Below are 12,164 nucleotides of genomic sequence, written 5' to 3'. Positions count from 1 at the left end.
GGGGAGAGGGGCAGGTGGGGCAGGTGGGCTTTGAAGTTTAGTAAAAGAGGCTGAGCCACCTGTCCGGGTCCCCCTTGCCCAAGACTGTGGGGCAGGGGTGGGCTGGTGTCGTGACACCCTCCCCTGACTTGGGCCCCGGCGGAAGGGGTTTCTGGGTCACACTGTTGCTGACGGTTGCGGTCTCTCCCAGGAGACCCCCAGCCTGCTGCTGCTCCGAGATGCCCACGGGCCTCCCCCTGCTCTCCTCTTCAGCTGCCAGACAGGCGTGGGCAGGGCCAACCTGGGAATGACCCTGGGTACCCTCATCCTGTTTCACCACAGCCGGGCTGCCTCGAGGCCGGAGTGAGTGTCCCAGGGAGCCGCAGGGATGAGTAGAGGAGGGTGTGGGGCTGCCAGAATGCTGGGGACGGGTCCGGGGCCCAGGGCCAGAGCTGGAGATGGGACGGGTGGGGTTCATTCCATTCCCTGGGTTGCCACAGACTTGCTGAGTAACGTGACAAAAGTCGCTTGACCTTCCTGGGCTTCAGTTTCCCCAGGAGGGAAAAGGCCCCTTGTTTCCTCCAACCTGAACGGGAAGGAAGACTTGGAGCCGGTGGTCCGGTGCCCCTCAGCGGCCACATGAACGGACCAGGGTCCGGAGGACAGTCGTAGAGGCCTGTGGGAGCACTGACCGTGCCACCGGCCCCTTCCTTGTCAGGGCTGTCCCCCTGCAGACCAAGCCATTGCCCATGGAGCAGCTCCGGGTGATCCAGAGCTTTCTCCACATGGTGCCTCAGGGGAGGAAGATGGTGGACGAGGTGAGTGAGGGGGCTGGCGGCGGGGGCGGCCGGCGGAGGGGCGGTCACTCCTCCCCTGCTGGGGTCTCTTCCTCCCCGACACTGCCCCCTTCTAGGCAAACCGTTCTTTTCCCTTTTCCCCCCTCGTCCGTCTCTGCCCTCCTCCCCCGGCCCTGTGCCCTCCCTGCCGCCCGCCCCTCTTCTCTGCCTTGGTCGGGGCACCAGGTGGACAGAGCCATCACGGCCTGTGCGGAGATGCATGACCTGAAGGAGGTCGTCCTGGAAAGCCAGAGGGAGCTGGAAGGCGTCCGGCCGGACAGCCCAGCCCAGGTGAGGCACAGAGAGGGTCCGCTTTCGCCTGGGTCCCGCAACCTCACTTTGGTAGGCCTGTTGACAGGTTTCTTTCTGACTGACTTTTCCTGGTTGCTGCTTCTCGGAAAGAAGAGAGGTGTGCAGGGGTCGGGCAGATAGAGGGGCTGGGCCTGCAGGAAGGACGGACAAGGAAGTGTGGAAGTTTACTTTCCCTGGCCAGGTCTCCTCGCTGCAGAATAAACAGGACGGAGGAAGGGGGCTGCTGGCGGGGGTGCCTGAGGCCCAGAGACTTCCCAGACTGCTCACGGCTCTCCCCTGCGAGTCGGTCCCTCGCTGTGTCCTTGGGGAGGCCGGGGTTTGGTCCAGCACGCTGCTTCTGGAAGAGCGATGGGCTCTGGGCTGTCTCAGCGGCCCCGTCCCTACGCTCCGGGGTGAGGGGGTTCTCTTGACAGTGTTTGCACACAGAGCACGGAAGGAATCTAAGGCCGGCGGAGACTTTTTCTTAACACTTACAAAAAGTATCTCTTAAAAGCAACAGTATCGTACAGAAAGTTGAGAAATTAGAGAAGGAAAAGGGTCACCCGTTATCCCCGTGCGAGTTTGGGGCCAGCTTCCTTCAGTGGGGTCTGTTTGTGACGTCTCGTGCGGGGTGCCCCGGGGGATGGTTTGCGTCCTGCGTATTGCCTTTTGCTTTGCTCTCCCATGCTTCCCTGCTCGTTGCCATCGAGGTCTTTGCTGGCTGTGTCACTTAAGCCCATTGCTCGGCTCAGCCATTGTTGGCCTGGTGGGGTGTGGCCAGGCTGTGTGTGGCCTGAGCGCCTGGGTTCCGGTCCTGGCTGGGCCACGTCCAGGTGTGTGGACATGGGCAACCTGCTTAACTGCCCTGTGCCTCAGTTTCCCCTCTTGTAAAATGAGACCACCAGTAACAGCCACCCCATACGGTTTTTGGGAGGATCGGCTGAGTGATGGCCACAGAGCGCTTAGCAGGAAGCCTGGCCCAAATGTCCCTGGATGTCATCTGCCGTGGTTCACTTGTGAGACACTGGAGTTGCTCATCAGTGCGAATTCTTTTGCATCAAGATACCTTCATGAATATGAAGCTGTTGTGCACTTAGGGTTTTCTCCCTTCGCCTAGATCGGAGGTTGGCAAATGATGACCCGTAGGCCAAATCCGACCTGCCACCTTGTTTTTGTAGCTAAGTTTTATTTAGCTTTGTATTTTTTAAAAAAATTTTTTTGTGTTTTATTTATTTCTGAGAGAGGGAGAGAGACATCGTGAGCAGGGGAGGGTCAGAGAGAGAGGGAGAAACAGAATCTGAAACAGGCTCCAGGCTCTGAGCTGGCTGTCAGCGCGGAGCCCGATGTGGGGCTCGAACCCATGAACCGTGAGATCATGACCTGAGCCGAAGTCGGCTGCTTAACCGGCTGAGCCAGCCAGGCGCCCCTGTAAATACGTTTTACTGGAACATGATCTTGCCCATTCACTTCAGGACCGTCTGTGGCACAGCTGGAAGAGAGACCCTAGAATGTTTACTGCCTGGCCTTTTATAGAAATAGAAGTTTGCCGGCCTCTGGCCTAGATTCCCAATGATGGGATTAAATGGGATCCAAGGGCACGCCCTTTCTTGTGGGGCTTGCCCTCCAGGAGGTGGCACTGCTGACCCAGCAGGAGAACCCTGAGATCCGAGGGCGGAGAGAGGGACGCTGCGATTCTCTCTGACAGCTCCCTACCCGGAGCACGCTGGGCTGGGCTTAGGACACTTGTTTGGGGACCCAGCTCTCCCTGCCATCAGCTGCGTGACTGAGCAAGTCACGTCATTTCTCAGAACCTCTGTAAAGTGAGGATAGTGATAATGCCCCCCTTGGAGCACCGTTATGAGGGTCTTTCTGTTTTCTTGCGGGGAGGGTCACAGTCCTTAAGCCTCTGGCTTACAGAAAGTGTTTCTTCAACACGATTGTGCACGGCCCTGCGTGGGGGGTGGCCTTGGCGCAAAGGGGAGTGGGTCCCAGCCTGTTTCCTGGCCCGGAACCTGTTGGGGAGGCCCCCTCCTCCGATAGCGGTGGTGCTGGTGGGGTCACTTCCCGGTGCCACAGATTAATCCCAGCAAATGGGATAGGGTTAGATGCTTGGAAGAATTTCCAGCCTGGCAGGACTGTGTTATAAAGGGAGGGGAGATTGTGTCCTGGGGATTTCTGAGGCTTAACTCCTGCCTTTCTGGGGATGGGAACGGGGTGGCCACAGGAGCCCCATCTTTACCACCCAGCCTTTCTTCTCCTCCTCCCAGGGAAGCAGCAGCCAGCACGGTGTCCGGCAGAGGGCGCTGCAGAGCCTGGAGCGGTACTTCTACCTGATCCTGTTTAACTACTATCTGCATGAGCAGGTGGGGCCGGGGGATGAGTGGGCCCACAACCCCTTCTCCTGGAGTCCCTCCAGGCCTCTCCAGCATGACGACTGGCATGGGGTCACCAAGGACCCCGCTGGAGCTGGGGAGGAGTGTGGGGGCATGTGTGGTGGTTACAGAGAAAGGTGGGTGTGGGCAGGCAAGGAGGGACCCACATAGAGGAGGTCAGGCAAAAGGAGGGCCGTCTCTCTCTCCCCTGGGTTCATCTCTGTACCCTTAGCCAGGGTCTCAGGGCCTGGAAGAAGCTCGCTTTGGACTTCCTGGTCCTCTCCACCCCCCGCCCTCCCCCGCCCTGGACCATGATGGATATCCCTTGGGGCTTCCCCACCACAGGGCAGGCTGGGAGAGTTTGGGGTGGCCTCATGCCCCTGAACTCCCATCTCTCTCCGCCTCGGGCTGTAGTACCCGCTGGCCTTTGCCCTCAGTTTCAGCCGCTGGCTCTGTGCCCATCCTGAGCTGTACCGCCTGCCCGTGACACTGAGCTCAGCGGGGCCTGTCGCCCCTGAGGACCTCCTCACTAAGGGCTCTCTGGTGAGTGTGGCCGGCTGGCTGTCCGGGGAGGTGGGAATGCGTGTGGGCTGGCCGCGGGACAGGTGTGTCCTTGATTCCTGACGGGGTGGGTTAAACATTGCTCCCTTTCACAGGAGGCCAAGGGGTGATGACCTTTGGGGTGGCAGAATCCTCCTGCGAGTGACTTAGGACATTTGTTTTGGGGACCCAGCTCTCCCTGCCCATGCCAAGAGTGGCTCTCCCTGCACTTGATCTCAGGGCCCAAGAAGCATTTGCAGCTTTGGCCACCGCTGTAGTCCCCTCTTCTCCTTCTCAGATCCCGGTGCCCTGGACAGGTGGTCAGGGAGCCCGGATTGGATGTCTTTGCCCCATCGGCCTCTTGTGTTTGAGCCTCACCTCCTCACCTGGAGAGTGGGCACTATTGCTCTTCTCCTTGCCCGGGTGGGGATGACGTTCCAAGTGTGCAGAAGTGCTTTGTAAACTGTACAGCACTGCTCCCGGCCCTCCTTGGCCCGCCTCAGGCCAGGCCCCGAATCCCAGTCGGCCGCTGTGGTCACGGGTTTGCTGCTTTCCCCACAGCGGGCGGACGACCTCATCTCCCCAGACGCACTCAGCACCGTCAGAGAGATGGACGTGGCCAACTTCCGGCGGGTGCCCCGCATGCCTATCTATGGCACGGCCCAGCCCAGCGCCAAGGTGACCACCCCAGGGGCCCTGGTGGGCTCAGGGGAGAGGTTGGAGCCTTCCTGCTGATGGCCCTCCTGTCCCCCCAGGCCCTGGGGAGCATCCTGGCCTACCTGACCGATGCCAAGAGGAAGCTGCGGCATGTCGTGTGGGTCAACCTGAGGGAGGAGGCTGTGTTGGAGTGTGACGGGAACACTCACAGCCTGCGGTGGCCTGGGCCCCCCATGGCCCCTGACCAGCTTGAGGTGAGGCTCTCCTGCCTTCTGCATGCCCCTACCTTGGACCCTCGCCTGGGAGGATCTCCAGAAGGTTCTATGCTCCTCCTGTAAGATGGAGAAACTGAGGCCCGCAGGGAGAGCAGACTCAGGGAGGGGCTGATTTAGGACTCCCTTTTCGGCTGTGTCCCTGGCTCTGGGTCTGGCTCTGCCCCCCGGAGGCTCAGGAAGGGGCAGGGCTGCTCCCAGCAGCCAGAACCGGTCGGTCCTGGCCATGGCAGGCTTTGGCCTTCCAGGCCAGCCTGGAGGCGGCCTCGGTGGCCTGAGCCCTCCGTCCCACCCTCCGCCAGCACCTGGAGATCCAGCTGAAGGCCCACCTGAGTGCGCCTCTCCCGGGCACGGGGGGCCCACCGGCCCACAGCTTCCAGACGTGCCTCACCACGCAGGAGGTCTTCGCCCGGCACCGCAGGGCCCACCCCGGCCTTACTTACCGCCGCATCCCCGTGCCGGACTTTTGCGCCCCCTGTGAGGAGGTGAGGGGGGTGCACAGGCCGGGCCTCTGTGCGGGGAGGGGAGGCCCTCTCCCGCCTCCCCTCTGGCCTGGGCCTCGGCCGTGGGGGGAAAGCATAGTCACGGTGTTTGTGGTGAATGTGCGTCTGTCGGGGAAATGTGTTTGGAGTAGGTATGCATATGTGTGTGTGGCTATGTTTGTGTGGGACCCGGCTTTTCCAGGGGGTATGTGGCGAGCAGGTCTTTGGGGAACTGTGTGTCGGGGCATGTGAACGGGGTTTGTGGAAGAGGGAGCTATGGGGTGCTGGTGGGTGACCAGGTTGTGTGTGTGTGCGCACGCACGTGTGTGAGTGTGTGCGTGTGAGTGTGTGTGTGTGGTCTCTGCAGGGTTGTGTCTTTGCAGGCGTCTGTGTAGTTTGTGTGCCTCTAGGGTCCGTGGATACATCTGTGCTGTGTGTGCCCTCCACTTGCTCCCTGTGGGTCGCTGGGTGCCTGTGTGATATGTTGGCTGTTTTGGGTGACGTGTGTGTGTAGGGTGTGGCTCTGTGCAGGGCGTGTGTGGGGACTTCTGATGTGCACCTTGTGATAGGTCCTGAGTGGGGCTCTGGTGCCTTGCCTCTGTGTTGTGTCTCCCCCTGGTGGACACGTGCTGCGGTGATTGGCTGGGTCGTGGGTTGGGTCCTTCCCATACAGGCAGCAGGGCCGGGGAGGGGTCCCTGTGCAGCCCTGGGGAGCACAGCACGTGGGGGCAGCATTCACATGTTTCGTGTCCTGCCTGGTGGAGAGTGGGCACCATGAGTCCAAGATGTGTGTGTGTGTGTGTGTGTGTGTGTGTGTGTGTGTGTGTGTGAGTGAAAGAGAGCTCACATGTCTGGTCCTGGCGCCTGGGGTAGGGGTGACAGTACACAGGGCTGTGGCTGTTTGCATGCATGTGGTGAGTTGAGTTGTGAGTGCCCAGGCTGTGAGCCTGACCTAGAACCTGGCTCTGGGTGTCCTGGGACAGCTGCTGGGGTTGCTGTTTGGAGGGCGCGGGCCATGTAGGGAGTCTGCAGCCAGGAGCGCCTGCCGACGTAGCCCCTGGTCTCCCCACCCAGGATTTTGACCGACTGTTCGAGGCCCTGCGGGCTGCCCTCGCCAAGGATGCGGGCACCGGTTTCGTGTTCAGCTGCCTCAGTGGCCAGGGCCGGACCACGACCGCCATGGTGGTGGCTGTGCTCGCCTTCTGGCATATCCAGGTATGTGTGGCCTGTCACGTGTAGATGGGGCAGGGTGGTGCTCACCAGGAGGAGTGGGGGGCAGAGACGGCGCGTGGCATGGTCCTGGGGCCTCTCCCGTCAGTCTTGGGCAGAGGGTTTGTGGGGCTAGAGCCTCTCCTCTTGGACAGGGGGCATGTGGGGGCTCCTCGCAGGGGGAGGGCGTGGACTGGACACAGGTGCTCCCTCTCCTAGCAGCTGTCCTCCCTCAGGGCTTCCCCGAGGTGGGCGAGGAGGAGCTGGTGAGCGTGCCTGATGCCAAGTTCACCAAGGGTGAATTTGAGGTAAGCATGCCCTAAGGGGTCCCTGGGGGATGCCTGGACAAGGGGAGAGGGCGCATGTCGCTGGCAGGCTTGGGGATCTTCAGAGCTCCTCCTAATACGTCACCTTCTTCCACCTCGTCGTCTCCGTGCTCCCCTGTCCCATTTCGCAGTGTGCAAACCAAAGCACAGGTCCGCTCGGCTCCGGGCCCTGGCCAGCGGCCACCGGAGAAGAGGGTGGTCGCTCTAGCCTGGCCCTGCCGCTGGCTGCTGTGCCCTGGGGAGGCCTCTGGCCACCACCACCTTGTCTGGGTGACACTGATGACTGCCCCACAGGTACCCGGGACCCAGCCGTGGCTGGTGACCTCAATGTCGGGCCAGGGCCTGTCCTGCCCCACCCCCGTTTCATTCCAGGGCACTGAAGGGACAGCCACTAACATTTCCAATTTAGTCACCCCCCCCGTATTGTGCGCCTGCCACGTGTCATCATCCCAGACACCCCGCAAGTAGGCAGCCATGTGCCTGTCTTACAGGTGGGGATGTGGAGCTCAGAGCTGGCACGTGGCTCTGTGCCGTTGCTGCTGTGGCCGGTGCTCCTGCCTAGCCGGCTGGCCTCGTCACAACGCTCTTGTGCCTTGCCGTTCCCGCTCCCCTGTCACCCTGGCTTCCACGCGCTCCCTCACACTTGCCAAGCTCCCTCAGCTTCTGGGCCTTTGCATATGCTGTTCCCTCTCCCGAAACTCCTCTTTTCTTTCCCCTCGCTAGTTTGTTGATTCTTAGATTTTTGTTTTTTTTTAATTGTGGTAGAATATACGTACTACCTTATTTACCGTTTTAACCATCCTTAAGCGTACAGCTCTGTGGCATCGAGTACCTTCACGTTGTCAAGTAACCATTACCATCACCCACCTCCAGAACATTTTCTTCATTGCAACCTGACCATACCCATAAAACAGTAGCTCCCCATTCCTTCCTCCCCCCAACCCCTGGGGACCACTGTCCTACATTCTGTCTCTATGGATTTCACTGCTCTACATACCTCGTATACGTAGAATCGTATAGAATTTGTCCTCTTGCATCTGGTTTATTTCATGTGGCACAGCATGGTGTCCTCGAGGTTCATCCGTGTTGAGTGTCGATTAGAACTTCACTCCTGTTCCAGGCTGGGTAGCATTTCATTGTATAAACAGACGCCGTTTTGTTTCTCAGTTCATCTGTTGGTGGACACAGGTTGTTTTCACCTTCTGGCTATTGTGAATGATGTTGCTGTAAATAGGGGAGTACAACTGTCTGTTCAAATATCTGCTTGCACTTTGCAAAGGAGAATTGCTGGATCCTGTGGCAATCTGCGTAATTTTTGAACGACTGCCACACTGTTTTCCATAGTAGTGGCACCATTTTACATTTCCACCAGCAAAGCATGAGAGTTGTCATTTCTCCACACTTGTTTTCTGTTCTGATAGCAGCCACCCTAGTGGGTGTGAGGTGGCACCTCACTGTAGTTTTGAGTTGTGTTTGCTTAATGATGAGGGATGCTGAGCATCCTTCTATGTGCTTGTTGGCTGCCTGCATGTCTTTTATGGAGAAGTGTCTGTTCAAGTTCTTTGCCCATTTTTGATTTGGCTTGTTTTGTTGTTGTGTTACGGGAATTTTTAAATATATCCTGGATATCAATCCCTTACCAGATACGTGATTTGTAAATATTTCCTTTCCTTCTGTTGCTTGCGCTTTTACACTGTTGATAGTGTCTTCTTTTGTTGCCTTTGCTTCTGATGTCATATCTAACAAGTCGTTGCCAAATGAACCTCATGAAGCTTTCCTCTGTATTTTCTTCTGAGAGTCTCATGGTTTTAGCTCTTTGCTTAGGTCTTTGATCCAGTTTGAGTTAAATTTGCTTGTGAACATCCATGCAAATATCCAGATGCTGGATATCCGGTCAAACGATATCCAGCATTGCTTTTTTTTTTTTGGAAATGGGCCTTGAGGTGGCCCTTCCTGTGGGGTGAGCCTGGGGTTGGGGGCCCCACCTCCTCCCCTTGGTTTTCTCAGTGCTCCTCTGGTCCCAGGTGGTGATGAAGGTGGTGCAGCTGCTGCCTGCTGGGCACCACGTGAAGAAGGAGGTGGATGCGGCCCTGGACACAGTCAGTGAGACCATGACGCCCATGCACTACCACCTGCGGGAAATCATCATCTGCACCTACCGCCAGGTGAGCCTCGCCCCGACCCAGCTGTCCTTCCCCATGTGCACAGCCCGGGTTGTGCTTGGCTGGGTATGAGGTGGCTAGGGATCCTGGGGGACCCTCCTCAGTTCTTAGTTACTTCTTCACCTTCCGGAAGTGATCTGTGACATGGACACACGCCCAGCCCCCACTCATCCTGGCTTGCTTCTGGAGTGCTTGATGCCCAGCACCGGCGATATGTGCCTCGGGACCAGTCAGGGGTGTGGCCGGTCAGAGCGAACACCCTCTTCTAGACCCCTGTGGTACTGGGTGTTAACCCTTCAGTTTCTGGGTCATGAGGGGTGCCGAGGGTCTCGGGCAGGAGTCAGGTTGGTAGATGGGGCCACTCCAAGGTCTTGGCAGGTGGGCATGTAACCACCGGCAGGGAAGCCACTCAGCGTTTTAGCACCTGATGCCATGACTGCCCACTCAGGACCTGTGTATGTCTGTGCTGCCCAGGGCTGGGCCCAGATTGACCTGCTCAGTTAAAAATTGTGACCTGCTCAGTTAAAAGGGCGCCTGGGTACCTCAGGTGGTTGAGCGTCTGACTTCGGCTCAGGTCATGATCTTGCAGTTCGTGGGTTCAAACCCCATGTCGGGCTCTGTGCTGACAGCTCGGAGCCTGGAGCCTGCTCCGGATTCTGTGTCTCCCTCTCTCTCTCTGACCCTCTCTTGCTCATGTTTTTTCTCTCTCTGTCTCAAAAATGAATAAACGTTAAAAAATTTTAAAAAAAGTTAAAAGATTGGGGTGCCTGGGTGGCTTAGTCGGTTAAGCGTCCAACTTTTTGTTTCAGCTCAGGTCATGATCTCACAGTCGTGAGCATGTGATGCTGGGCATGGAGCCTGCTTAAGGATTCTCTCTCTGTCTCCTTCCTCTCTTGCCCTTCCTATGTGTGTGCATGTGTATGCACTCTCTATCTCTCTCAAAAAATAAAATATTTCCATAAAAGTACAAATTTTATGAAAAATGCAGGATTTTAGCTTATTTAGAAAAAAAATGTGCCTTTCACTTAGTTGTTTGGAGGGCTCTGTCATATACAGCCCTCCTGGCCCAGTCATGTGACTTGGCATTACCTTTTGGTAACCAGGCTCACCCACCCCCATTCCAAGGGCCAGGATGCTGCTGACCTCAGCTGTGGGAGGATGGGGATCCCTGAACCCCATCCAGGGCTTCCTGGTGGCGGGGGTAGTAGTGGGAAGGGGTGGATGGGAAGCAGAAGCAAGATATAGAGTCGTTCCCTAGTATGACCACCAGGTGGCCTTAGTGAGCTGGGCCTGGGCCACACTCAAAGAGGATGAAGAACAAGCAGAAGGTCTTTACTCTCTAACCTAGTCTTTTTCACCCTGGCTGCACATAGTTTCACCTGGGAGCTTTAAACCTTGCCCATGCCCGAGTTCTCTGCCTAGTGAGTCTGATTTAGTACGACTGCTTGGGGGGCCAGGGAATGGGTCTTTTTTTTTAAGTTCCCTAGATGATTGCAATGCAGAGTCAAGGTTGAGAACCACATAGTCTAGGCAGAAGTCCCCAACTTCAGTGAGTTTCAGGATCACCTGGAAAAATGCATGCTGCTGAGCTTTTGTGCTGAGTTGCCTATTCCATAGGTCTGGATGTCTGGCCAACTCTTAGATGATGCTGATCCTCCTGGTGGGGTGGAGGGGCATGCTGGGAGGGGGATCTGCTGCAATAGTGTCTCACCCTCTTGCCTCTTTTAAATAAAAGCTTTATTGAGCAATAATTCACATACCGTACACTCCAGTTATTTAAAGTGTGCAATTCGATGGTTTTTAGGACGTTCACAGAGCTGTGTCGCTCTCACCACAGCCAGATTTAGGACATTTTGATTACGCTAAAAAGAAACTTCATACCCCAGCACCCCACCCCCACCCCCTGACCCCCCTCAGCCCTAGGCAACCATGAATCTACTTTCTGGCTCTGTGGATTTGCCTATTCTGGACATTTCATAAAAAGGAATCATACAATATGTATTCCATTGTGACTGGCTTCCGTCACTGAGCACAGTGCTTTCAGGTCCGTGTTGTAGCTTGGGCCACTACTTCGTTCCCTTTTAGGACTAATACTCTATCATGTGGCTACCTCACCCTTTGTTCATCGTTCTTCAGATGACAGACGTTCAGGCTGATTCCACTTTTTGGCTATTAGGAAGAGAATGCTGCTCAGACGTTCATATACAAGGTTTTGTGTGAACATGCAGTGCACCTGGGAGTAGACCTGCTGGGTCATGTGCTGATTCTCTGTTTAAGGTTTTGAGGAGATGCCACTTTCCATAGTGGCTGCACCATTTTACGTTCCTCCTCGCAGCACGCGTGAAAGTTCTGGTTTCTCCACATCTTGCTAACAGTGGTGATTATCGTTTTCATTTGTAGCCTTCCTGCTGGTGTGAAGTGATATTTCATCATGGTTTTGATTTGCACTACCTTTTGACTAATAATGTTGAGCATCTTTTCATGAACTTACTGGCCATTTGTCTAGCTTCCTTTTTTAAAAAGAATTTTTCATGTTTATTTTTGAGAGAGAGACAAAGAGTTAAGCAGGGGAGGGGCAGAGAGAGAGGGGGCCAGAGGATCTGAAGCAGGCTCCGCACTGACAGCAGAGTGTTGATCCGGGGCTCAGACTCATGAGCTGTGAGATCAAAGTCAGATGCTTAACTGACTGAGCCACCCAAGCGCCCCAACTTGTCTGTCTTAGAGAACTGTCTCTTCAGATCCTTTGCCCATTTAAACATTTTTTTTGTCTTTATTGTTGAGTCACAGGAGGTCTTTATTTCAGATACAAATCTCTTATCAGACAAATGATTTGCAGAATTTTTCTCCAGTGACTGGGATTGAAATTCTTTAGGCTGTCTTCACTTTCTGGATGGTGTCCGTTGTTGCATGGAAATTTTACATTTTGACTTAATCTGTTCTTTTGTTGTTGCTGTGTGCTTTGGTGTCATGCCTAATCGGAGGTCATGAGGATTTACCTCTAAGAGGCAAATAGTTTCTTCTAAGAGTTGTATAGTCTA

General features: G+C 56.0%; 1 protein-coding gene across 1 annotated transcript in view; it reads left to right on the top strand.

Annotated features, from left to right (window-relative positions):
• PALD1 (phosphatase domain containing paladin 1) overlaps positions 1–12,164 on the top strand; it is a 36,077-nt gene that overhangs the window by 7,288 nt on the left and 16,625 nt on the right. The window contains exons 7-17 of the mRNA XM_077778557.1: positions 191–342; positions 698–797; positions 1,002–1,106; positions 3,374–3,469; positions 3,893–4,021; positions 4,580–4,696; positions 4,774–4,929; positions 5,250–5,432; positions 6,504–6,644; positions 6,875–6,946; positions 8,989–9,129. Of these exons, the coding sequence (XP_077634683.1) occupies positions 191–342; positions 698–797; positions 1,002–1,106; positions 3,374–3,469; positions 3,893–4,021; positions 4,580–4,696; positions 4,774–4,929; positions 5,250–5,432; positions 6,504–6,644; positions 6,875–6,946; positions 8,989–9,129 (1,392 nt within the window). The remainder of the gene's footprint in view (positions 1–190; positions 343–697; positions 798–1,001; positions 1,107–3,373; positions 3,470–3,892; positions 4,022–4,579; positions 4,697–4,773; positions 4,930–5,249; positions 5,433–6,503; positions 6,645–6,874; positions 6,947–8,988; positions 9,130–12,164) is intronic.

Source organism: Crocuta crocuta, unplaced genomic scaffold, assembly GCF_008692635.1.
Source record: "Crocuta crocuta isolate KB4526 unplaced genomic scaffold, BGI_CrCroc_1.0 scaffold167, whole genome shotgun sequence".
Lineage (NCBI taxonomy): Eukaryota > Metazoa > Chordata > Mammalia > Carnivora > Hyaenidae > Crocuta > Crocuta crocuta.
This window is presented reverse-complemented; position numbering and strand designations above follow the sequence as displayed.